The sequence below is a fragment of the Monodelphis domestica genome, chromosome 5 (assembly GCF_027887165.1).
Source record: "Monodelphis domestica isolate mMonDom1 chromosome 5, mMonDom1.pri, whole genome shotgun sequence".
NCBI classification, from domain to species: Eukaryota; Metazoa; Chordata; class Mammalia; order Didelphimorphia; family Didelphidae; genus Monodelphis; species Monodelphis domestica.
Window position 1 is genome coordinate 111,796,363 of NC_077231.1, and position 26,537 is coordinate 111,822,899.

Here is a 26,537-nt window from a genome sequence, read left to right on the forward strand (position 1 = left end):
TTTAATTCTGTCCTAGGCTTATTTGCTATTCTTACTTTTGAGTTTTCTGTTTACTGAATTAGAGGCAAATACAAAATGAGAAAACAAACTGTTTTTGGAAAAACTCACCCGTGTCTGACATTTCATTGGATGTAGCAGTAAAAAATCTTGATTCTCGTAATCGACTCTCTGGTACAGGACTCACTATGAACCGCCGTCCAGCTGAATGTACAACTTGAGTTAAAGAATTAGAAGGAACACCTAAATAATAAGAAAGAAAAATCGTACATTATTCACCTGGCTCAGTCCTGACCCAAAAGAAGCTACTAAGTTTCATTATTAAAGCACAGAGAGAACATCTGGGTAGCTAGTTTTCTGAGAAGGCAAATACCCAAACCAGAACACAATGTGGAAAGATGAAAGGAAGCTTACCTGCTCTCTGTGGTATAGAAGATGCAGGATTTGGCTGCTTAAACTCTTCCTCCAATTTCTGCAACACACGAAAAAAAATCAGTTTACTTGTACTCTTCATCCCAAGTCTCATGCAATGAATTTACTGTGTTGATTAAATCCAGTTATGGCTTTGTGTGGATATCTTTGGATATTTGGTTCAGAAAAATGCAGCTAGCATCTATCTAACTGGTAAGTCAGTCAACTAGCATCTATTAAGGGCCAACCTCCATGCCAGGCAATGTGCTAAAGTGCTCATAATACAAATAAAGAGTTCTTGATCACAGAAAAATGACAGTCTAACAGGGAGACAACAACAAAAGGGATAAGAAAAGGCTTCTTGACGAGATTAAAAGGGAGAGAATTCGAGGCATTGGGAACAGCCAGAGAAAATGCTTTAAGTCAGGAGATGGAGTATTTTGTGTGAGGAACAGCTAGAAAAGCAAGGAGCATATAGAGCAGAATAAAGTTAGGGAAGGTAGAATGTAAGGAATAAGAAGATTGGAAAGCTGGGAAGGGGAGCCAGGTTATAGAGGAATTAAAAGTCAAATAAAAGATTTTATATATAATCTTGGAGGTGACTGAATGGTGGTGCTCTGGGTGTGTGAGACAGACACAGACATGGTCAGATTTGTACTTTAGGAAGACCAAATGAACAGATGAATGGAAGATGGATTGGAGTAGGGAAAAGCTTGAGACAGTCAGACCTACCTACTACCTACCTACCAGCTACTGCAATAGCTCAAGTGTGGGATGATGAGAGCTGAACTAGAGTGGAGGCAGTGTCAGAATAGAGAAAAGAATCTATGTTAAAGATGTTACAAAAATAGATATGATTGGATAAGGCAGGTAAGAGACAATGGAGTATAGGATGAGACCTTGGTTGTGAGTCTGGGTGACGGAAAAGACGAAGGTAAGAGAGAAATTAGGAAGAGGGGAGGGTTTGGGGCAAAAGATAACAAACTCAGTTTTGTACATACTGAGTTCAGGATATTAATGAGGTAGTTGGAGACGCAAGACTGAAAGTCAGGAGTAAGATCAGGGCTAGAATCATCTAAATAGAGATGATAATTGCATCTATGACAGTTGATGAAATCACCAAATGAAATGGTATAGAGGTTCAAGAAGATCCAAGATCCAGTCTTGGTAGATACCTATGGAGGCATGACCTGGATAAAGGGACAGCAAGGGAGACTGTCTAGACAAATAGTAGGAGAACCAACAGAGAAAACAGTGGCATGAAAATCTAGAGAAGAGAGTATCCAGAAGAAGGTGATGGACAGTGTCAAAAGCCTCATAAGTTAAAAAGGATGAAGACTGAGAAAAGGTCATTAATTAGGTAATTAAGATGAGATCATTGGTAATTTTGGAGAGAGCAGTACTGATGGAGTGACAATGCTGAATGTCAGAATGCAGTGCTAAGAAGGGAACAGAAAGGAACAAGAAGAAAGGAAATGGAAGCATTATACTATAGATGACCTATTCAAGAAGTTTAGTCAGAAGAGGGAAGAGAGATAGGATGAGATATAAGAGATGGTCAGACCAAGTGACAGTTTTTTGAGAGTAGGGGAGACATGGGCATGTTTAAGACAGTAGGGAAGCTATCTCTTCTTCATGTGAGACAGGGGCGAAGAGAAGAAAATGTAGAAATAGCTTAGTGATGTGAGATGAGGAGGAGGGGAGAAAGATAGCTCTTGTGAATGGTTTCTCTTTCTCTCTTTTTTTGTGAAATATGAGGCAAGAGTGCAGCTAAAAACATGAAGGGGAAAAGGAGAACCATGTTAGGTTTGAGAAGATACAAAAAGGTTTATGAAAATTGCTATGGTGAGGAAAGTGAATTACTTTGGGAGGAGGAGGTTATAAAAGTGGTGCCCTGCTACAGTGAGGACCAGTTGAGATTATATAAATAATCATTTCAACAAGTAGGAAACAAAAAGTTCAATTCTTAAATTTATATTACTGTTCCTAGGTTGTTAAAGATGCCAAACAGCCGTATCTGTAACATTCTATGAATATTTTTGATAATCCTCATAGATCAACCCTACCTGGGATCCTGAAAAACCATAGTCATCTTTTGCTTGTAAGTTTTCTGATCCTTGGTCACCTTCTGGTTCCACACTGACATCCTCGCTGAGCATTTCATCAGCCTTTTCAATGATTTCTCGAACCTGATCCACAAATGAGTCTCTCTCTGTTGCTAGAATAAAATCATTGTTCACCTATAAAAGAAACATAATTTTTGGTGTTCCTGGGAACAGGGCCAATGATTCTTGTGTATCTAAACCAACAGGCATTTAAAAAAATAAAGTTCACTTGGAATTCCTGGATTTAAGAACTTTTCAATTCTGAAAAGTAACCATCCTCAGTTCTAAGACGATCATGAAGAAGTGAGAAGAAGGCTTATCATCAGGGAGGGACAATAATATAGCTTGCATACCACTAAGTTATTTAGCTGAGATATGAATTCCAATTCCAATTTCTAGCACAGAAAAGGTTCATCTATGAAGCTTCATTTATTTTTATTCATTATAGATGCAGTTTAAATCAAACTTTTAGTTTCATGGAAGAATAAACCAAGAATTCTTAATTATGGGCAACTTGTATTTGCTTTGGGATAACAAACTGAAATTGATTTATGCGGACAAACTTTTGACTTCTCCACATGTTCTAGCACTGCTAAAACATATTTGCTTCTAAAAAAGTAGTAAAAATATTTAAGAGGTTGATATTTATTCTAAAAACAGGAGGTTTCGATTCTTAATTTATTACCTTGGAAAACTTGTTTTTTACTATAGTCTTTATATTCATTGGGTCACAGAATTTCATTATCAAGTGTCCAAAAATGGTACAATAGTAGGTAATAGCTAAGAGAATTGTACTCATTCTGGCAAATAGCTGTTCTCCATTTCCACTGAGAAGAGAATTGCAGAGTAAGGAAATTAGGCTAATGAGAATCCTGACAACCAAGTTTAAGGCTTTGGAACATGTTACAACAAAGAGAATTCTTTCTAGGAAGGGAAAAAAAAATCACAATTCTACTTGTACTCCAAATAACTTGGTATTTGATCCATTTTAATGTTTTAATTTTAAGTTGTTTTTAAACTAACCACATACAATCCTACATGACAAGGTAAAAGCACAAACTAAAGACCTGAAGAATGTGATAAGCACAAAATGAAAATGGAAGATAGATCTTTTATTCTATTCTCTATGACAAAGATCCTAAAAAGCAGAGAAAAATTTGAGGAACATTAGAGATAACTGAATTCACTGGTACTTGGTTTTGCTCTCAAGGGAGTTTACATAGCTTATAACTAACAAGGTAAGGTTCTGAACATCAACTAATATCAACTATACCATAATTGATGCTATCTCCTCAGGATTGTCACCATCCAGGTCAAATTTGAATGTAACCATTTTCCGGTTGTGAGTCTCCAACTGGCATTCCACGACTCTGTCTCCTTTGTTCGACACCTGAAAGAATAAGAACATCTTGTAGAACAATGTTTATTATTAGAAGTGGAGGCTTTCAAGATTATCTACTCTGACCCCTATATTTTACAGATAAAGAACCTGAGGCATTTTGCCCAAGACTACACAGATATTACTTAGCAGAGGAGAGAATGCTTTCAGGGGAATGGCTATTAGTTCCCTTTGGTGAGAACAAAGAGTAGAGGGTAATGTTAAATAGAATGGAAAGGAGGCAGATTCTGAGAGGCCCCCTAATACTTGGTCAAGTAATTTGTATTGCATCTTAGAGGAAATTGATAGCCACAAAAGTTTCTGAAAAAGGTCAATATGTGATCAAAGTCAGAGCAATGTATTGGAAATATTATTCTCACATAAGTGTGGCAAGATGAAAAAGCGTATAGATTACAACTTATTTTCAAAGCTGAAGTGTAATAGTGTTGCCACTATTCCTCAAAGTAGAACAGATACCAGTTTTGTTCCTTTCTTTGTGGAGTGAGAAGAATATGACCTCCAGTATAGTGTAATTATATTGGTCCTCAAACTACTCACTTGTCTTTTATTGCATGGTTTGGGAGGAATGAACACTTAGGCCACCAGCTCCTTTTAAAATGAGTACGTGAACTATTTTTCTACACATGTGGTTAAGAAAAATAGAAGTAATTTTCTCTAGAAATGTGGTTGAAGGAAAATTACTTGGACAAAACAAAGGATTATAAAGTTGCCTACTCTGAGATTTTAAGAATTTCTCATTTTACCAATGTGGGCTCTTCCTTCTACTGATAGATACAACAGACTCTGTGTCTTAGCAAATAGTTTCTGAGAGATACTATGTCCAAGAAAAATTATTATCCATCCTGTGGCTAAACCTGGTGATGAATTTTTCATAAACATAGTTTAATTTTGAGTCAGCCTCTCTCATATAGACAATCTCAATGCCTGACTTCATTTTTTATTTTTAGAGATTTCTATTTTTAGAGAGAAACCAAAGAAGTTTGACAAGGTATCATTGATATCATACTAGTCTTTAAATACTTTGATAATGCTAAATGTATAGCTATATGAAAAGGATAAATTTACCCTATGGAACTTTTGTGGTATAATTCAGCTTACTCAAAAATGTCATGTTATTTCAGGATGGTCTATAGCTCAAGTAAGAGGAGGGGAAGCAGTTAAACTATTGCTATAAAACTCAAGAAAGGCAGCATGATATAGTGAAAAGAATTGTGCAGTGGGTATCAGGAGAATTAATTCTCTTTTGTCACCTGTTATTAACTAAATGTATGATCTTGGGTAAGCCATTTAATCTCTCTGGGCCTTAGGTTCTTCAACTATAACATGAAAAAACTAGATTAGATAATCTGTAAAGTCCCTTTTAGCCCTAACTTCTTATAATAAAGGATGAGGTCTGAGAGGCTCATACTCACATTAAGAATTCTCAACTTAGGGCGAGTAGTCTTCTCATGACGGGAACGACTCCTTACAGACTTTCGATAATGACGTTTTGTAGTTCTCCCTTCATGCCTCCCACTGGATGATGGAACATTCTCATTGCCATCACTCATACCTGAAGCTACATCTGAGTGTGCACTAAAAAAAAAAAAGAATGGTAACTCAGATCTATGAAGCTGTTTTTAATCCTGAAATTATATCAATGGTAAGACCTAAACATGCAAGTGGAATCCATTCCACCCATAATTTTAAAAAAAAGAGAATTTCTAATTGTACCCTTACCTATCTATAGAGGATACCAATGTGGTAGTCTGTGGCTGTGATGATGGCACAGGTTCTGGAGGACTGGCTTGGGAAACTCCTTGAGTACTCTGTGAAAAGAAAGAATGATCTGAGTGCCATAGGTCAAAATTTTATTTTTCTTTCATTACCCACTAAGCTACCCTTAAGAATTCTTCTATTCCTCCCCCTAAGTCCTAGAAGCACTACCTCACTAGGAAAGTCTTCAACATCCAGCATCTAGATAGTTGTTTTACAACTCAAAAGGAGGATTCTATTGGCCAGTCTCTGGTGTAGACTGCACAGTGAGATCAGCCATCATGTCCACTAGACAGTGTGACACTACAACTTGCCATGCAGCCAGCATCTTACCAGGAGAATGTGCAACAGGGCAGGCAGAGCAAAGTGCAAAGATGATTCAGATCTCTCTCCCAGCAGGACAAAGGGGCTGCTGGGAGCACAGCAGGATGAGATACTCTCAGGACTGCCAATGGCAAGAGAGTTGGTGAGAAGACAAGAATAAGATCTACAGAACTAGCAAGAAGTGAAGTGCTAACAGGTCTAAGCCTCTCGGAGGCACACTCACTTCCCAACAGAACAGCCAGTGGCAACAAGGCCCCCACATTGGCATGTCATTCTGCTGTAAGAGAAAGTCATTCATAAGTTAGTTGGTAATGGTGTCCAAATGAATTCCAAGAACGGAGAACCCAAATTTACACTGGCCATAATTTTTATCCCATCAGATTTATGCTTCCCACACACACATGCAGAGATTTCATTTACCTCCAGAGCTGCTTGCTGGGAGGGTGCAGAGGGGGCCTGCTGTGCTAAGCTCATTGCTGGCTGGGGTACTTGAACCTGTCCTCCTAGACCACCCACAGGAACTAAAACACTTGGCTCCATATAAGGCTGCACAACTGCAGGAAGGTACCCTGATGGAGCCAACGCTTCCGAGGGCAAGGGAGGGGATAGAACTGTAGAAGGGACGCAAACAGAAGCCACGGTGGAGGAGGGAATAATATTTGAGTCTCCTGGGTATTGAGGTGGCAGTCGAGGTGGGAAACCCTGCGACAGAAATGAGGGAGCTGAGTTAGTGCAGGCTGGGTCATCAAATAAGCAAACCAGCAACAGATATAAAATAATCACACATAGCAGGGAGGAGTTAAAGCACAATCTCTTTCTCTATTTTCACCACATCCAAAGACCATTTTGGAGAGTAATATTAGGTGACTGGACAAACATGGATTTTTTTAAAGAGAAAGGAAGGATCTTCAGATTCCCTATGGAAAAGCAATAGTTACATCTTTTGATTATCTCAAATAGGAGACCACCCAGGGTCTGTCATTGTTATTTCATTAGCTTTCCAAAAGTTAAATAATTAATGTCCCTACTGGGAAACCTCTGGAAAGTTTCTCACCAATTTTGGAAACAGACTTTAGAGATAGAGATAGTACTAAGTTACTAACTATATGCTATTAGGGTGATCACTATCTACTCAGGAAATATTTCATTTCAAAGATAAAGAACACAATAAAACTCCACTTTAGCTTTAGCTATTAGACTAGATAGATACAAGATCAGATGTTGAACTTTTATTCTTATTATCATGTTAACTATTTAATTTACTATTGTTATAAAACTTGATATTTTCTAGCTTTGAAACAAGTCAGATGTTAGTGAATTCTCAATCAGAATACTAGTTTATCCACTTCTCACAGTTCAACAATTTAAGTTGAATGCTGAAGTTTTTGCCTTGCTTTTTAAATGACTGCAATAAGATGTACACTTAGGATGCTCCCTCTCCTTCCAGAATATGGTGCAGGAAATGCTTATGTTGTTTCATATTGTTGCTTTATTTTTACAATTGGAATCAATAATCCTTGTTGACATGTTATACTGCATGGAAGAAAAAGTTAAAGTTTCCTGGTGTATGATTACTGTAGCCAAACCCTTGTGGCCTTATCATGTATAAGGTCAGGCTTGGGCTATAGAAGAGCTGACCCTGGCTTTTTGCTCACTCTAGCACAATACCTGGTATAGAGATTCTCCAGAGGGAAGTGAAGTCTCAGCAGCTTGTCCAAGGTTAGCTGGTATTCCTATGGACTGAATTGCTGGCTGAAGGAGTTGTGGGTGAGCCTGACTTGGCAGCTGAGTAACAGGCTGCAAAAGGGTGGGAAGCTGACTAGGGACCACAGTTGATCCCACAGGGATAGCAGCTGCTGCAGCAGATGAGGCCAAGGTGAGCAGGGGCTGGTTAATGCCAGATGCCATAGAGTTTGGCAGGGATGGGAAACCTGTCTGAGCCACAGAGACAAGAGGAGTTGACATGGGAATCTGAGAGACTGAGAACTGTGGGAGTAAGGATGTTGGAAGTGGCTGGCCCATGGGGAGGAAATGAGCACCAGAGAGAGATGGGGTAACTGAGGGCTGTGCAAGGGAAGGTGCTGCAACTGGTATCTGAGGTTCGCCTTGAACGGTCGATACTGGCTGGGAAACAGGAAGCTGGGAAAGTAAAGAAAAAATAGATAGACCTTTTTTTAAAAAAGGAAGCCAAAAGCAAGATTTACTTATTAGCCAAAAGAAGGAAATAATTAAAAAACAAAACAAAACAAAACAAAAAACAACCCAGTACAAATGTCACTAAAGAACAAGGGAGACCGCTATTAGAAAAGTAGCTGGCAGAGAGGCTATTGTCCCAAAATTACATTTGTAGGAAATTTTGTTGTTTTCTTGTGAGACACTAAAAATAACATCTTTTCACAGATAATTTGCTGAAACTGACCAGACTTGTAAATACAATTAGACTGACTAAATCAAAACTCTTCTTTAAGCAAAACATTCTTGTCTCCACTGAGGAGTCAATGACTGTGTTCACATTGTTTTTAGAATCTTTTCTAATACTTGTACCTTGCACAGAGTAGGTTTTCAATATCTGTTGAAAGAATAAACTGGTGACAAGCCACTATGCCAACATATAGTAAAAGGAATTATCACAAAGCATAGCAAACATTAATGAAATATTAAAAAAAAAAAGCTAGAACATGCAACAAAAGTTAACTTTGGCTTCTTTAGTGTGATTCTTAAGATGGCATGCTTGGAAGCAATTAGAAAAAACCAAAGCAAAGGACAAATGCATTGTATGCAGACTATGGTCCTGGAAATAAAGTATCAGGAAGGAAGTAGATTAGCTTCTAAACATGAAAATTTCCATGTAGTTCATAATCTATAGCACTAGATATTTTGGCCACCAATATATAGAATAAACAAATTAATATTAGACAAGGTAATTCTAAGTCCAAATCATTAAAAACATTGCCAGACAATCTTACAGAAGTTCTACCACACTATTTCCTTCTTTATTAAGAGGCTGTCACATTCGCTTTAGGCAGACAGTTCCAAAAGTTCTTGAAGTCCCCTTTGCTCCTGCTGTCAGCATTTTTTGGTCCACATGAACAATGCATAAAAGTAACTTCTACTTTACTTTGGGATGATGAAAACACTCTCTTTGGCAGGCATTTCATCATGAGGAAAGAAGGCACAAATTCTTTAAGGCCTTAGATGCATGCAGGTAACTGCATATATCAGAACTTAATGATTTACCTGCTTCCCAACTGATACTTGAGGCATTGGCAAGACCTGCGGGAGCTGAGGCTGAGTCACTGGCTGTGCTGTTGTAGCCATACCAGATGCTGCTGACTGGGGAAGAAGATATTGCCCTGTTGGCTGAGGAGGGGCTGCCTGTTGTACACCCTGTAGTTAAAAAGGAAGAGTTTTTAATCCAGGTCATTATTTGCATATTTTCAAGGAAATAAATGTTCTTCCTAAGGTCCTTAGATAAGTTTCATGCATAAAGATAAATTGAATTCTCTTTAAAAAGCAAGAATGACTGGTAAGTTAAGAACACATGACCAATAGTTTTCTCCTCAAAATAACCCATTAGTTATATGACCTTCAATCTTTTTATTACTCTGTATTTTACCAAGGCATTAATTACCCTAGCACTAGATACATTCTCCTCCTTTCTGAAATATCACTCTTTAGTTAACCAGTTCAATTCTGTACTATTCTTCTTGTTCCTTTGCTCCTCTATTCTAATGTTACTTATGCCTTGGCAAACCCTAAATGTGGGTTTTTCTTGCCCCCTCTGCTCCTATACATTTAGGACCAAATAGAATTGAAGAAGTGATGTAACTGGGAACACTGAGTCCATGACAAATGTTACTTTACTGCGCAGCAAGGCAAATTTTTTATTTTATCATATTCAACCCAGCACTTGATCAAAACTTTTCCATACCAGGACCTTACCTCATATTTTAATGAGAAAAAAATAGAGGTCATTCATTAAGGGATCCCTCTTCTTCTTTTCCCCTCATCTTAAAACCTCCTGACATCCACTAACTTTATGTCTTTTTTTCCTCTAATATCTAAGAAAGATGTGTCTCTTTGTAAAGGTCAACCCCAACTAACATACCCTTGGATCCCATCTCCTTCAGTATTCTTCAAAAAGATTGCCCCTATTATTATTCCAAACCTCTCCTGAACCTTCGATTTCTCCCTCTCTACTGATTCTTTCCTGTCCCCTACAAAGTAGCCCCCCTTTCTTAAAAAAAAAAAAAACTTCAATAGAACATATGATGCTCATAAGCTATTGTCTTATATATCATTTCCCTTAAATTTTTTAAAATTTTCTTTCAATAAATAAACATCTGTTTTCTCTCCTACCCATGTTGTTCCCTTTTTACCCAACCTCTCTGAAAAGCTGTCTACAATCTGTTCCCTCTATCTCTTCTTTTATTGTCTTAACTCTCTGCAATGTGACTTTTCTCACCTTACCAGTCAATTGAAATTTCTCTCTTAGTTAACAATAATTTTTTAACTACATTCATCTAAGGCCTTTCCTCAAATAATATGTCTCTAATGTATGTGACAATATCTCTTCCTAGGTATTCTTTCCTCTCTGGGTTTTTGTAATATGGCTCTCCCCACCCCATCAGTCTGACCATTCCTTCTCAAGCTCCTGTGCCAGATTATGTTCCCTAATTGTGGGTATATTCCAAGGTCCTGTTCTGGGTTGCTTCTCTTTTGTCTTTATATTCTTCTCATGTACTGATACCATTGGTTCTCATTGGTTTCATCACCATCTCTATATAGTTAATACTCATATCTGAACCTGATGAACTAGATGAAATAAATGCAAAGTATTACATTCAGTTTAAAAAGTTCAAATTTATAATTATAGAATAAGTAAGTTATTGTTAGATAAATTTATGAAAATAGTTCTAAGGATTTTAGTGAATTGTATGCTCAATATGAATCAATGGTTTATAAGGAAGGAAAAAGCTAATATCTTAGGATACTCTGAGAAAGGTGATTGTTTTACTGGGAAAATGGTTACATTTTGGCATCATATTTTAGGAAGATCACTGACAAGCAAAATAATTATTCAGATGATGACCAGCCAAGTCAGTAAGGACAAAAAAAAAGATGGTATTTGAGATTTAAAGAAATTTGGGTAGCTTTGCTTGGAAAAGACTTGGTGAGGGACATGGAATCTAGCTGCCTTTAAGTATTTTAAAGGTTTAGACTTGTTTTTCTGTACAGAGTGCAGAAGCAGGAACAATGGATAGAAGGTACAAAGAGAGAAATTTTGACTTGGTTTAAGGAAAGATTTCCAAACAATCAAAACCATCTAAAAGCTGGATTCCCCTTTCCTGAAGATTTTGATTTAAATGCTCAATTGACAACCTTTGACAATATTGAAGACTGTAAAATTTGATCAAGTACAGGTTGAACCAAATAAACTCCTTACACTATGTAATGCATTGAGGAATGGTGGCACATGCTTATAATCCCAGATACCAGGGAGGCCGAGGCTGGTGCTCAGATATTCAAAGCTGCAGTGGGCTAATTGGAATGAGTGTTCACACTAAATCCAGGACTAATACAGCGAGTCCTGAAGCAGAGGGTGCTTAAAGAGAACAGGTTGGAAACAGAGTAGGTCAAAGTATTTATATCTATTAACAGTGTGATTGGGCCCATGAGAGACTACTAATCTTCCATTCTGGGAGACCTAGTCTCAAAATCAAATGGAAAAACAAAACACTCTCACACAAATGATGTGATTTTGTATATTGCATGTGAACAATTAAGACTTTTGAAACGTAAGTATGTATAGGTTATAAAGCTGTTGGTGAAAAATATTTAGATGTACCAAACCAGACCACTGTAAACCATTTTCATCACTGTGAATAATAGTTAATCAGATATTTAATTTAAATATTAGTAAATTATACACATCTTAGTACATCAACATCTCATTTATTCAAGTTTTGGAACACTGCCCCAAACCTGAAAGTGAAGTCAGGCCTTTCACAAAGAGAATCTCTAGTACTCATGCAGATCCTTACTCAAACATATAGTTCTTGACCTTAGTTATTTAGTTTTTTATCATCTTTAAAAGGAAATGAAGGAAGTAGCATCAAATGTACATAGGAAAGGAAATGTGAAATTTTGATAAAAGATTCAAAATCATACTAAATGTGGCATTAAAAAAAAGAATAATGGCTCATATGACATTTCCTTATAAAAATGCACTGGTGTATAACTCAACAGGATGCATTTCTATTTTGTGTTATTTCTGCATAGGGTCCTATGAATTGAGACAGAATTTAAAAAAATAACAACCCCAAATCCAGAAATACTATAGGAAACTGATTTACTTTATAAAAGGCTTGGGATTGCCCCAGCCCTGACTCTGGCTTCATTTTCTAATGCTGGCTTCAGCACCTAGAAAACCAGTGCTGATTATACTGAATATAGCCAGCAATGCACATGTCCATCTTGTTTAAAACTACAGCAAAATACTGCCAAAGATCTTCCCGTATGCTTTCTATAATGATTCCAAATATTTGGGTTTGACTAATGAGCCCTACTGACCAACTCTGCCATTTCCAAGTCTGCTGAATTCTCCATGATCTCCTATTTGATTGATTTCAGGACCTAAAATGTCCTGCTTTAGATAACCTGCCCTTTTGGTATAAGGGCTAAACTTTAGCTATTTGGAAAAATCATTTACATGGAAAAACATATGAGGGATATATGAAGTATTAACTAAAGTTTATAGAATCATCTTAAATTATGCTTGCGAGTTGTTTCTGACTACATTTAAGATATTTAACAGTAAAATTATGTCTTAATTATTGCTTTCCTCTCTAACTAAGCTTGTTACTTGAAAAAAAAAAAGGAATACAATTCATTAAAGTTTTTGAGGAATTGGTGTAGAACTGTAGTATCATTTTCTGCTTATTTATAATTTTAAAATAAACATATGTATTAAAAGCTATTCATACCTGCTGAACATGTTGTGCTGTTTGAGAAGATGGAATACCAGTCAAGTTACTAGAAGCCAGATGACTCTGGCTCTGTGCCTGTGTAGACAATAATGGAAATGAGAAAAATCTTAAAAGAAAAATTTGTTTTTGTAACAAATATCAAAGTTTATATGAGTAGCTGAGGAGAATGGAATATTTCCAACTGATTACTTAACATATACAGAGTCTTCTGGGGGAAGTCACACAGGATAATTTTGGGGAGTAAAGAAGTGTGGTGTTAGAGAAGGTTTATTACTTTCTAGAATATATTCTGACACTTCAAATGATCTATGGCTGAAAAGTTAACAGTATTTTCTAAGGTTCTGACCAGTATCCTACATTGTAATTAAGTAACAGTAATAAAGAAAAATATAAAGTAGAATTCCTATGATAGAATGTTGGATGTAATTTTTTTAAGCAAGAAAAAGGTAAAGGATTAGATTAACACCTTGAATTACATTTATATTTAAAAAAAAATCAAGAAAAAGAGAGTGGGTGAAACCATTAAGTTAGGAATTTAGGAAAGGATAACCAAGTGATAAGTGCTAACGCATTATCTCAAAAATGTCATTAGTTTATCAATGAATCATCTTTTGCAGATATATGAAATGTCTTAGTTTTCAAAAAGTCTCAAGTTAAAATAAGGATGAGAAGTAGTTGTTTTAAATTTAAACACTTCCACATTAGACTCATCACTAAGTATTGGTTCCAAGGCAGAAGAGTATTAAGGACTAGGCAAGGGAGGTAAAGAGACTTGCCCAGGGTAATACAGCTAGGAGGTGTCTGAGGCCAGATTTAAACCTAGGACCTCCTGTCTCTAGGACTGGCTCTCAATCCACTGAGCTACCTGGCTGCCCCCAGGATGAGAAGTTTTAATCAGTACATAAGAGATGCATGCTTATATAGAGGAAGCTAAGGAAAAGGAATGGTATTTATTATTTTTGTGATGCTAATCCCATTTGTATTTTCTTTTGGTGCTCCTCTTTTAAATTGTACCTCAATAATAAAAGTATTAGATATTATAACCCTTCCAACTAACGTTCTAACGTCAAAACTGAAAGAATTATGATGGTCAAGAAACAAACAAACAAAAAAACCATTTAGATTTTACATTATTTCTCCTAAACATCCAGCACATATAGGGTTTTTATAAAAGTCAACCCTTTCCTATATGGTTTTTTCTAATGCAGATTTTCCAAGATGAAATAAAATGGTGGGAAATGTTGCTTCATTAATCTATTTCAATTTCCTTAACTTTTTTGATTTTTAGTAATGTTCTAGGTCACAAGGCTCTGGAAATTTCTTTGGATTACTTCTATCAAAACTACCTTCAGGGGACAACTGGGTAGCTCAATGGATTGAGAGCCAGGCTTAGAGATGGGAAGTCCTGGGTTCAAATCTGACCTCAGACACATTCCAGCTGTGTGACCCTGGGCAAGTCACATAACCCCCATTGCTTAGCCCTTATCACTCTTCTGCCTTGGAACCAAAACACAGTATTGATTCCAAGACGGAAAGTAAGGGTTTAAAAAACTACACTTCCATATTATTAGATCTGGGGGAAATTAAAGAAATAAAAGAATCATGATTTATGCTTTAAAAGGGTAGTATTTAAAAGAAATGTCTTAAATCTATAATGTCTTAAGATGTGATATATTGCTCCCATTTTGGATTACCTTGATCTTGGTCTTATGTGGAAGGGTCATTACATATAATCATACTTTAATTTTGTGAAATTCATTAAAATGTGACCGTACGTGCCTTTTTCAATGGCTTAATAAGGTACAATTACATACTATTTATAGCTCAAAAATTCTTTGTAACTTAGCATACCAGGTAGATTATCACTTTATGGATTATACTGACTGGTTTTGTTGGTGGTTTAAAAATGTTTATTAATTTTGTTGCATGTTAAAAAATGCTATTTTATAGCCCCTTTTAAACCAATTAAAGATTTCAGACTATATAAAAACTGGTATTCCCATAACCCTTCTCCTTAAAAAAAAAAGTCTCTCTAAAAGTATATGCACAAGAAAGCATAAAGCTATAATTACTAATTTTTCTGTGACATGTGGAAAATTCTCCATTTTTTTTATTACATGAGTACTGTAAGAAATATTTCATTATCAGATAGGTCTACTGGTACACTTAACCAACCTTTCCAAAAGGGTATTCAATTCTCAATTGTAGCAGCCTGCATTTTCCCAATCCAAACCAGAGTTTCCAGTAAACACAGATATAAGATAATGGGTTTGACCAAGTGAATCACTAGCAAAAAAAAATTGTTAAAGTCTATTACTGTTTATGTGTTTCCATCTTGAAAAAGATATATGTGTTAATAGGTATATTTAGCAGCTTCTCATATTTCATTTTTGCATGGGGGAAATATGCCTTGTAACCTACTCAATTTACAAATGCAAACATTTTTTAAGTGAAAGTTTTCTCAACTTAAGAATCCAATATTCCTTGAATAAAGGACAGAAAATTTAAGAATGATAATGGTACTTAAGAGAATAGTTTAAAACATCATTAAAGAAAAAAAATTCTTGTTTGTCCTATAACCTGAGGATAGAGTGTAGATCCTCCTGAAGAGAGTGAAGCTGATAAGGCCTGCTGAGCTGTGGTACCCTGGGGAAAGCAGAGGAAAAGTGGGGACTCTTGTAATACTGTCTGAGGCAGATGGATATAGGGTAATGAGAAGTCAGAGCCAAAAGGTACAGATGTTCCCCCTGTAGGGGGAGGTGACTGGAAATCTCCTATATCAGAAGATGTCAATTGTGATGAATCACTGGAGTACTCTGGGCTTCCAACTGGCCAATTCTGTCTGTTGGGCTCCATGATGGGAACAGTCAATTCTGGTCCAGGGTAATTACATTGTTCTTCAGTCACAGGCTGTAAGCGACTATGCAATCCAACTGGTTGAGGAGGTAACCCTTCTTGATTAAAGTCAGTGGTACCCTGAAGACTCCGGTAAACATGCTGAGATAAAGCATCACTTCCTTCTCCTGAAGAAGAGCTGGGTGTGTGAACGTGAAATTCAAAAACACATCCAGTTCTGCCCTCATTGCTATGAGTTAACACAGCAGGTGCAGAATGAGGAACAAAAATTGGGTGAAATTTCAAGCATGTAGCATCTGCACTGATAGGAGCAGAAACACTTGACCGAGGAGAGGCTGGACTTACTCCAGAATCTAGCCTCAAACTTTGAAGGTGTCCTACCAGGAAAGCCTGACCAGCTGGAAATTCAAAGACAGAGCTTGAGGGAGGAACACTTTGTATTAGCTTCTGTTCAGGAATCTGCTTTGAAGGATTGGACAGCACTGGGGAATTGTATGTTATGCCATCATAGTGTTCTACTACCTGGGGCTGGTAATGGACCCCTGCTAGATAGACTGTTTCTGGCATCAAATAGTGAGTTTCTTCTGGAGGTGCTAGTCCAGGTCTACAGTCACTATAAATTTGAGTTGGTTCAAACACAGGATGAACTTGTGGCTCTCCAGTAACTCTACTGGCTGTCTTACCCAACATGGACACTCCCTCTGTTGTCCAATTAGTTGGGCTACTACTGGTAGGACGAAGATTTTGGCCAAGAGTCCTTAGCAGGGGCTGGCAGTGGCGGGTTTGGGATTCCAGGAAGGAGGTGCTCTTGCGACGCTGGGAAATAGCCACCTTTGGTGGGCAGGTAGGAGGAGGTGAAAAAGAGACGGGACGCTCATGAATGGTTGGGAAAAATATCTGTGGTTCTGAGAATGTTGGGGTTCCCCCACACGGATGCACCATGGACTGAGGCTGTATCAACATGAATAAGACAAGTAATTCATACATTTAGACACGAAATTACATTAAACATGTATAGCTTGCTCAAGAGCAGCTCTGTATAATCTCTTGAGATTGCTGCTGCAAACTAAGATTTCAAAAATAAATAATGTGTTTTTTAAAGTTCTACAAATGTTGTAAATATCTATTAAATACATCCAGGGCAAAACAGACAAAAGGGAGCCTTTGCTTTGGTTAGAAATTGCTTTTCTGATCATAACCACCTTTTCTTTTCTTTATCAACAGAGAATGGGGGAAAAAAAACCTCCATGGTGATTATAGGATTATAATTTTAGAGTTTTGTTTACAAATGGTCACTTTATTCACTATACACTGGTAACTCTGCTAAGTTTTGATAACTAATGGAGCAAGAATGAATGATAAAAGGTATTTTAAGTGTTTACTATATGTAAAGTACTATGCTAAGACCTGGGGATACAGATAGAACAGGTAATCCCTGCTCTCAAGGAGCTCATTTTCTGACATCCACTTAAAAGGGCAAAACTATAACCTGTCTTATTTGATTGAGAAATACCTTTCATTATATTTGCCCAAAATAGTACAAGGTGATGTCAGGAGATTGTGAATGAAATAAGTAGTAATGTCTAATCACCACAATATATTTTAAAAACTTTAGATAAGACCAAAATCATCCATGAATTTTGTGACACTAGTATTTTGTACTCAATCATAGGCATATACTATAATAATCTGAGGAATAACATATTACCTGAATGGCATTTTTAATAGGAAATAACAATTTTTTGATTTCAGCATTGAAAATGTAAAATGAGCAATCTGACCAACTGCAGAGGAAAGAGTACTGAATTTTGAGTCAGAGAATCAGAGTTCTAATCCTGGCTCTGTAACTGACTTCTTGTGTAACCTAAAGAGAGTCATGCCTCTTCTTCAGGCTGTAAAATCAGGGGGTTAAGTCAGATATCTTTAAGATCCTTTTGAACTCTAATGCCTCTGATCCTAGAAATCATATCTGACAAAACTCAAATAAGCATAATTATCAAAACAAATGTTTTTGCAGATTAAAAAAAAAGCAAAACATTAATGTGATCCCATCTGCTACTTACTTAAAAATATCACCCTGTATTCTTTCATTAGACTAAGATTTCAATAATGGTATAGAAATGCCTACAATGTCAGCTCTTGGAAGACATATGTTCAGGTTCCTACATCATCTTATAGAAATGAAAGAACTTACTATAGTATGATGATTCTTTAAAAAAAAGAGAGAGATAAGACAACTACAGTTATATTCTTTGGAGCGTAGTTCTTAATGAAAAAAATTGGTGCCTAAATTAGAAAACTTACATCACTCCCTCCCTAGAAAAGCAGCAGCATCTCCATAGAGGTAGAAGAAAGCCATGTATGTCATATACTCTGGAAGTCAATTTTAGGAGGATCAAACTTCAATTCTTCTTTAAGCCAAAGAGGAATATTTCTATAAGGGAACAATATCTTTTTGTTTTACTGAAATACCCAAACATTCTCCCACTCAAGTATAACCAAATATTTAGGAAAACTTTTCTATGAAAATAAAAGACTGTAGCCAGCTTTTAATGATGGCTTTCTTTTAGAATTAAGCAAGGAGAAAATCTAAACTTTGGGTATCTCAAGTGTAACCTGAGATTTGTTCCAAAATTATGAATTTGGGCTATATTATTTTCAAACAAGATAATCATAATAGGCAGACAACTTTAAAAAGAATTACCAGTCCATCTAGTTGGCTCTGCAAAACTGCTAGGACATGTATGTTGTTTGTGCAAAGAAAGGAAAATGGAAAATATCTGATATTTTACATCTTCCCTTTCAAATCTTCCCTAATCTCCGTCCCTTAATAAAAACCAACTGGTTCTGATTCCATTTCCTTAGGCAGAACATTATATTTTTTGTTAAAAATCGAGTTAAACTGATCAATGAATATGTGGAAATAGTAAGGAGGAAGTTTGTATTATGCCTCTCAGGTAATACCTTTGTATTTTAACAGAGATTTTATACTAAAGGAGAAACCCCAATAGTGTCAATTTCAGGCACTGTTATAAGCTTTAAGTTGATGGAAGATAATAGTTTGGTATAAGTGAGCTTTTTGATAGACCTCAAATCTATGAAATGGATTAGATTTTTTTTTCTCCCTTTCAGCTTAGGATGGAGGATAAAGAAGGCTCTCATATAAACTCCATCTGTCTTCAAAGTTTCATTGCAATTATATCATGACCCTACAAATAAACTTACTATAAAAGCAACACATTCCAGAAATACAATGGCATACTCCAGCCTCTGCTCCATTTTTATTAAGAATCTAAAAGCCTGGATGTATTTAATAGTGACTTATCTTCATTTTCCAGGAAGTATATAGTAAACATTCAGGACTGACAAAGAGGGAAGGCAGGCTGGAGCGTCGGTGCTTGCGTGGAGAGGCAGAGTGCATAGGCAGGATATCCTCCAATGCCTTAGAAAGTTTTTCAGCAAATGTTTCTTCAGGGGCAGTCCGAAGGTAGGAATGAGAAAGAGGTACAGACAGCACTGGTGGTGGGGTAGAAGGAACACTGGGAGAGATGCAGGACATAGAGGGAACAGCAGAAAGATGGGGAACACAAACCAACATGCTACGATCACGATGAGGCTAAATAAAAAACAAAAAATGAAGATAAATACAATACTTAGGAGAAAAAAAAAACCCAACCAAATGTGTAATAGAAATGGGGGCATAGTTGAGATGAGAAGTTAACAACCCCCCCACCCACATACTCAAGTCAATATTGGTTGGACTACTCATGAAGCAGGATAGGTAAATTCACTTGAAAGTAAATCATGTGGGTGACAACTCACTGTTGTTCCCTTTCATACAGGAAGATGTATAAAATGTTATCTCATATTCTATTAGGCAAATACCCAATTACCCTCTAGGATATTCTAACTATTATCCTTTTATCTGTGAATGCACAGGAATGATTTTAATTAACATATATATATGTATTAAAGCAGGGAACATAGTGTAAGTATGCACCTGAGGGGTCTGTAGGTTTGTTTCAAGAACAGACAAGAAAAAGACACCTGCATTGTCTGTTCCATAGGAATGAAGTCTGCAATGGTCCTGGATACCTTGGGGGAAATTTATACTTCTTTAATAGGAAGCATCAAACTGACAATTTTATTTTTATTTTTTTTTGGTGTTTGTTGGGACTGAAAGCTATCTCATACTAGGAAAATTGTAGCTCTAAGGAAAAACACAACTAAACATAAACAAAATGTTTTACTGGATTAGCAAAATGGTCACTGCTCATCTTTAAAGAGACATAATGTTTGTCTTTTCCATGCTTCACAAGTTAGATCGGAAGAATCAATATGATTTAAGTGGCTTGAACTTCTTAGGAGAAAATGTACTAATCTAAACTAGGTAAGACTCAAAAACCATGAAGTTCTTTAAAAACAAAACAAAACAAAACAAAAACCCCAAAACTTCACAAATGTCAAATTCTTACTATATTAATATAAACAGTTTTAGAAGGCAAAGAAAAATTCCTGTTTAATAAATAATCACAACCACTGTAGCTATGTCTATGAATCAAAAGTAAAAACCACAATTATTTCTAAACTGGACTCCAAATGTTTTATAATCCTATGGGCAAATGAAGCCAGTAGATTAGAAATGTAGTTAAGAGAAATGAATTAGAATAAATTTGGGAACATGAGACTAACAGCAGGTGATTTTTTTCTTTCCTTTTTTTTTTTAGCCAGATAATTTTTTTCAAATTATTTTTTTCTATGTAGACTCTAGACTTATAGCCAAGAACTTAACCCTCACATTTCTCAATGGGAAGTAAAACTATTGACAAATTCTTAAATGTTTTCTATGTGCAAGGCACTGTGATAGGTATTTGGGATACAAAGACAAAAATTAAACAGTTCCTGCCCTCAAGGAGCTTACATTCTACAAGATGTTAAAATTAAATTTTAATGTCCAAAAAACAATTCAGACAAAAAAGTTGAATGCACACTGTGGCAGTTAAAAATGTCTTCAAGGGCAGAAGAACAATTTTCAAATAACCTTTCTGAAGCTCTTCCAACCACCTTTCCCTCTCCCCAAATTGGAAATTGAATTGTTCAAAATCAGAAGGTTAGCATTTTCCCTTATATTATTGTGGCCATAAAACTTGGGAGTCAAACAAGTCAAGACTGACTGAATAGATTATTATATAAGCCATACTCCCTTACCCCATACACTTTGGGACAAGATGCTATAGCAAACAAAAGAACTTTTTACAATTTAATTAAAAATACATTTGATGAAGGTCAAGGATATCACAAACTTGAACATTAACAGCCTTCTGAAAAAAAAAGTGGTCAACCTGGCTATTTATTTACAGATGTAAATAAAGATATATTGTAACCAATAGCTCTTTTAAGGCAGATGGTAGAATAATAGCTTAATAGTCAATTTTTTGATAGAACTAACATATCATTGTTAAGATCCACAGCAAAATCTAAGGACCTCAGAGAATCAAGAAATGTGCCATTATTTTAAAATCTATCTCAAAATGAACTCCATATTAGAAGGAAGCGGCTAATGTTAAGAGGGACAGTGACCCCAGGGATACTAATAATAGTAATGTGACTATTAAGAGATTCATGTGCCTGTACATGTGCACACGCACACACACAATTTTAGAAAATAGCCCCCATAAATCAATTCTGAAAATGAATAAGTAGTAAAAAGGATAACAAATTGGGGGGTGGGGGATAGGGAAGGCGGGGAGGAGGCAAATATATAGTAGGGTAGGAATTTGTGCCCAACAGACTTTCTAAGGAAGGAATATGCACAGCAATTTATGAAACTAAACACAAGCACTAAATAAAATGAAAATGCAAACATGGGATCTGTTCATTCTGGAGAGCTCACATGCAGCATTCTATATAAGTCACTTACCTGTGACTCCACAACAAGAAATCTAACAAAAAAAATGCTTAACAAATAATACTTCTGAAAAAAAAAACCTATTTTTTTCAAATTGACTTGTTTTTCAGTTTTTGGTTCTTAGAATAATTTTGATTGAATATTCCTTACCAGCAAAAGCAAGTATATTACTGTTTTACAGTCATACATTTACTCAGGTATTTTTCACTATAATTGGAAGCTATAAACTGATTAGGTAATCTAATTCACTCTAATCAGATTATATACCAAAAAAGCTTTATTTTCTTTAGGGTGTGTGACAGTTTATTATGTCATGACTTACTTTTTTCCCCTTAACATATGTTGGTACCTTGAAAATTGGGACCTGAGAACTTTTCTACCGTAAATATAATCATATAGTTTCTTATGCTTTTACTTACCACTGTGGAGGGAGGAAATACACCATGTGGTTGGGACTGTGCTTGAACAACAGAAGCTGTATAGCTTGGGATTGTGCCAGTTGAAAGTGCCTGCTCATGTTGAGACCCATATGAGACAGTCTGTTGGCTGCTCACTCGAGATTCTGTAAAGACTGAAGATCCTTGACCACTGTCAACTGTTCCATCAGCTTAGGGGAATAACAAGAAATTTTATACACAGATAAAAAGTTCAGAATGTTATCTTGTCTTATGCCAATAATTAACTTCTATCACAAAAAGGCAATTTGGTGAAGCAGACTGATTTGGAGTAAAAAAATTGAGTATTCCCACTTACTATATGGATACCTGGTTATTTATTTACAGATACAAATAAGGGAGTATTGTAACCAATAGCTCTTTTGAGGCAGATGACAGGATAATACCTTTAATAGTCCATTTTTTTATAACCACAAAAAAATATAAGGACCTCAGAAAATCAAGAAATGTGCCACTATTTTAAAATCTATTTCAAAATGATCTCCACATTAGAAGTAAGGGACTCATATAAGAGAGACAGTGACTCCAGGGATAATGTATCTATTATATATATATGTATATAAAATAGTTTATAAACTAGCCCCCATAAAGCAATTCTAAAAAAAGATAAGTAGTAAAAAGGATAAACAAAAAAAGGGGGAAAGGGCAAATATATGGTCGGGTAGGAATTTATGCCTAACAGAATACTTAAGAAAAAAAAAAAAGTCCAGTCCCTTACCTTTGGTCTTAGGCAGAAGAGAGCTATGGGCAAGGCAATTAGAGTTAAGTGACTTGCCCAGAGTCACACAGCTAGGGAGTATCTGAGGCCAGGTTTGAACCCAGGACCTCCTGGACTCTAGGTCTGGCACTCTATCCACTGTGCTACCCTAGCTGCCCTCCTAACAGAATTTCTAAGGAAGGAATATGCAAAGCAACTTATGATAAACTAAACATATGCAATAAAAAAAAATGAAAAAGCAATCATGGTGACAAAAGAGTGACAAAATCACTTCCTCTGTCAAATTAAGGTTCTTCATTTGTATACATCTCACAGGACGGGGAGGAAGAAATTTTGTAAATTTCAAAGCGCCAAACAAATGTGAGTTCAAGTTTTTATTTCATACTACTAGCTTCTTACAGTGTTTAGCAAAGAGTTGTTTCAGTGACTTGAATTGAGTCAAAATAGAAAATTTTTTCTAATGACCAAGGTGATTGTTTTCTGTAAATCAACTGTTGGGAAAAAAGTCAAGCACTCTCTAGCTCTCTCTCTCTCTCTCTCACAGAGAGTATGTGGGATATTTACAAGATAAATGAATTTTGTAGTTTCACAGCTGGTATGTGTCAGGGACAGGACTTGAATCCAAGGTCTTTATGACTATGGGGCTGGTTCTCTACTCATTACCCCCATGCTGTCCTTCTATCTAGTTAATTTTAGTTTAAATTTACATACTTTTCAAAGTCTTCCAGCAACCTGAGGTTTTATAAGGGATGCATTGTTTACTAGTGCTTCAATTAAAAAACTAGAGTTGTTGCTTGTTAGATCCAGGTAATAAACTGAGTCTAGGCATGTTAAATGTAGCATTCAGCAGATTAATGGGTTCAATTTCAAAGTCATAAATATAGGAAAGGGAAGCCAGATCGAACTCATTTCAATGTTTATCTTGGAATTAGAGGCCAATGACTTTCAACTCTATTAGAAAAGAAAAGATTATAGAATGGAGAATAACAAACAACAAAAAATGTAAATGTAATGTGCCACATCACCAGCAGAATTACCGTGTTATAGAGATACTTACATAACACAGATATACTAGGTTGTTGATATTGCAGTTGTTGGTGTTGATCTGCTTCTGGTTCTTCAGGCTCTACTTGGGTAGAAACTGAGGCTGATGTGGTACAGACAGTAACTGTGCCAGTGGTAGAAGGAATTGATTTGTTCCCAGCCTGAGAAACACTTGTTGGATGTTCAACTTGCTCCTTTAGACTGATCTCTTCTTGCTTTCTCTTCTCTTGTTCTTCCCTTACCAGCTGCCGCTGCTCTCTTTTCCTCTTTATCAGAGATACTCTGTCTTTGATGGCTTTGGCCATGGTCTTGTGATCGCCTTCACAGACATACCCTGACTCTACCTAAAGTACAACATGGTACATTAGGAAGAGAAAAAAACGGGGTAGGATCTAGGGAAGAATTTTTCCAAATACTAGTCTAAGGGAAAATTGTGAATTTAGCAAAACTTGCCTTAGGTATTCAACTCACTTTAATGCCTAGATTAGGTTTACCCTTCTAGAATACACTACCTTAGACTTTCCTCCCCCTGTATTCCTCTGTCATTAAAATGAACCAACCCTGTGTCTCATTCCCACTGGGAATGGTCTGTCTGAAAAAGTTATCAAGTAAAGTATTAAGTGCCTACTATGTGCTAGATACCATGCTAAGTGCTGGAGATATAAAGATTAAGACAGCGAGTTTATAACCTAAAGATGCTTGCATTTTCTAAGGGGAAACAAGATATGTATATCTATATATACACAAGATTTTGGTTGGCATGACACCAGTCACTTGAAAGGATCAGAAAATTCCTCATGTAGACAGATGGTGGTTCCTGAGCTGAGTCTTTAAGGAGGGGAAGCAATGGTATAGTTCAGGCAGGGAGGTCAGTTGGTACAAAATTACAAATAGGAAATAGAGAGCATATAAGGTACAATGAGAAAGCCAATTTGATTACTAAACTAATAAGTAGAAATATGCTAAAGGTTAATAGAAGGGCTAATATATGATTGTTCTGATGTAGTGTTTTTATATTTTAATAAAGTCATCAGTCTAATGGAGGTACTTCAAAGTTGATATTTTGAGCCACTATGGGAGCCTTTAAGTTGGTGGGAGAGATATTTTTGTACAGTCCCATTCAAATCTATGTGGGCTTAACTAGGTGATCTCTAGGATAGCAAGGTAGAACAGTGGATAGTGCTGGGTCTGGAGTGAGTGTTTGAGAGTTCAAATTCAGTCTCAGACACTTACTAGCTTTGCGACTTTGGGCAAGTAATTTAACCCTGTTTGTATCCATTCTTCATCTATAAAATGAGCTGGAGAAGGAAATGGCAAATCATTCTAATATCTTTTGCCAAGAAAACCCCATATGGAGTCATGAAGAGTCAGACACAACTGAAACAAATGAACAACAACAAAGGTGATCTCAAGGTTTTTTCCAGCTCAAAAATCTTGTGATTCTACAGCAAATATACAACTATGTATATGTTTGTATGTGTGTATGTATGCTCTCTAAAACTGGCCCTAGCCAAAGGTTACTGCTTCAATATTTATGATTGTCCTTAAGTCTTTCTTTTTTGGGTTTAATATATTTATTCATGGAATAAAAAGAACTATTCAAAAGGAAATTACAATAACATACTAGGAAAAGTGGTTATTCAAGTCTTTGTTCTAAGACCTCTGGTGAGAAGGAAAATTAACTGCCTTATAAGGTAGTTCATTCATTCACTTCAAGTCTAAATCTGGCTTTCTACCCCTTCTATCAAGTACTCCTAATTTTAGCCCCTAGAGCTAACCCTTTTCCATATGGCTGCCTTTCAAATACTTGGAGATCGCTCTAGGGTCACTCCAATCTTCTCCTGGATAAGCATACTAATTTTCTTCAACCAATCTTAATATAGCATGTTCTTAAGACCTTGTACCATATTCTGGTTGCTACAGTTGCTCTACTTTGAATAGACTCATACTGAACTTGCAAGGCCACTTAGTCATGACTTCATATTTATCCTTTCAAATATTTTTACTTCAATTTTCCAGGCTGTCAGGGTCTTTTTGAATTTTGACTATTATCTAGTATATTAATTAGTTATCCCTTTCAACTTCATGTCATTTGCAAGGTCTTGCACAGACTTTTAGAATGATCACAGAATAAACACTATTTACCATTTCTTGAGCTACATCTTCTGGGACATCTCGCTCCAAATCAAAAGAAAATTCAATAGCCTCATTGTCCTTGTACTTTCCCTTCAACTTCTTAATATCTTCAATTCTTAACCACAGCTTAATGGCTATCTTTTCACCATCATCTTCCTCTGCTAGTTCTACTCGTACTCCTGTTTCTTCCTGGAAGAAGGCATGGTTCAAAAGGTCTTTGATAGCATATCTAGAGAGAAGGGAATAAAGCATTAGATTAAAAGCAAAACAATCTTTCAATGTGATAAAATCCTTCATTTTTTTCTACCAAACTTAGCAATGCATAAGTTTCCAACATATATGAACCAATATTAAGTACTTACTATGTGCAAGGAAGTATTAGGCACTGGCAATAAAAGATAAAAATGAAAGCCTTTGCCCTCAAAAATTTTACATTTTAC

At 36.2% G+C, this 26,537-nt stretch overlaps 1 protein-coding gene across 22 annotated transcripts in view; it reads right to left on the reverse strand.

Annotated features, from left to right (window-relative positions):
- WNK1 (WNK lysine deficient protein kinase 1) overlaps positions 1-26,537 on the reverse strand; it is a 183,080-nt gene that overhangs the window by 24,322 nt on the left and 132,221 nt on the right. For 13 of the 22 annotated variants that reach the window (XM_056800761.1, XM_007503808.3, XM_056800760.1 and 10 more), the window contains 13 exons: positions 26,107-26,326; positions 23,975-24,305; positions 22,164-22,351; positions 12,978-13,055; positions 9,229-9,378; positions 7,660-8,130; positions 6,412-6,693; positions 5,632-5,720; positions 5,325-5,487; positions 3,787-3,903; positions 2,475-2,648; positions 412-469; positions 109-240 (listed from right to left, as the gene is read on the reverse strand). In XM_056800761.1, the coding sequence (XP_056656739.1) occupies positions 109-240; positions 412-469; positions 2,475-2,648; positions 3,787-3,903; positions 5,325-5,487; positions 5,632-5,720; positions 6,412-6,693; positions 7,660-8,130; positions 9,229-9,378; positions 12,978-13,055; positions 22,164-22,351; positions 23,975-24,305; positions 26,107-26,326 (2,453 nt within the window). The remainder of the gene's footprint in view (positions 1-108; positions 241-411; positions 470-2,474; positions 2,649-3,786; positions 3,904-5,324; positions 5,488-5,631; positions 5,721-6,411; positions 6,694-7,659; positions 8,131-9,228; positions 9,379-12,977; positions 13,056-22,163; positions 22,352-23,974; positions 24,306-26,106; positions 26,327-26,537) is intronic. The other 9 variants (XM_056800766.1, XM_056800765.1, XM_056800764.1 and 6 more) reach the window with 3 other exon arrangements.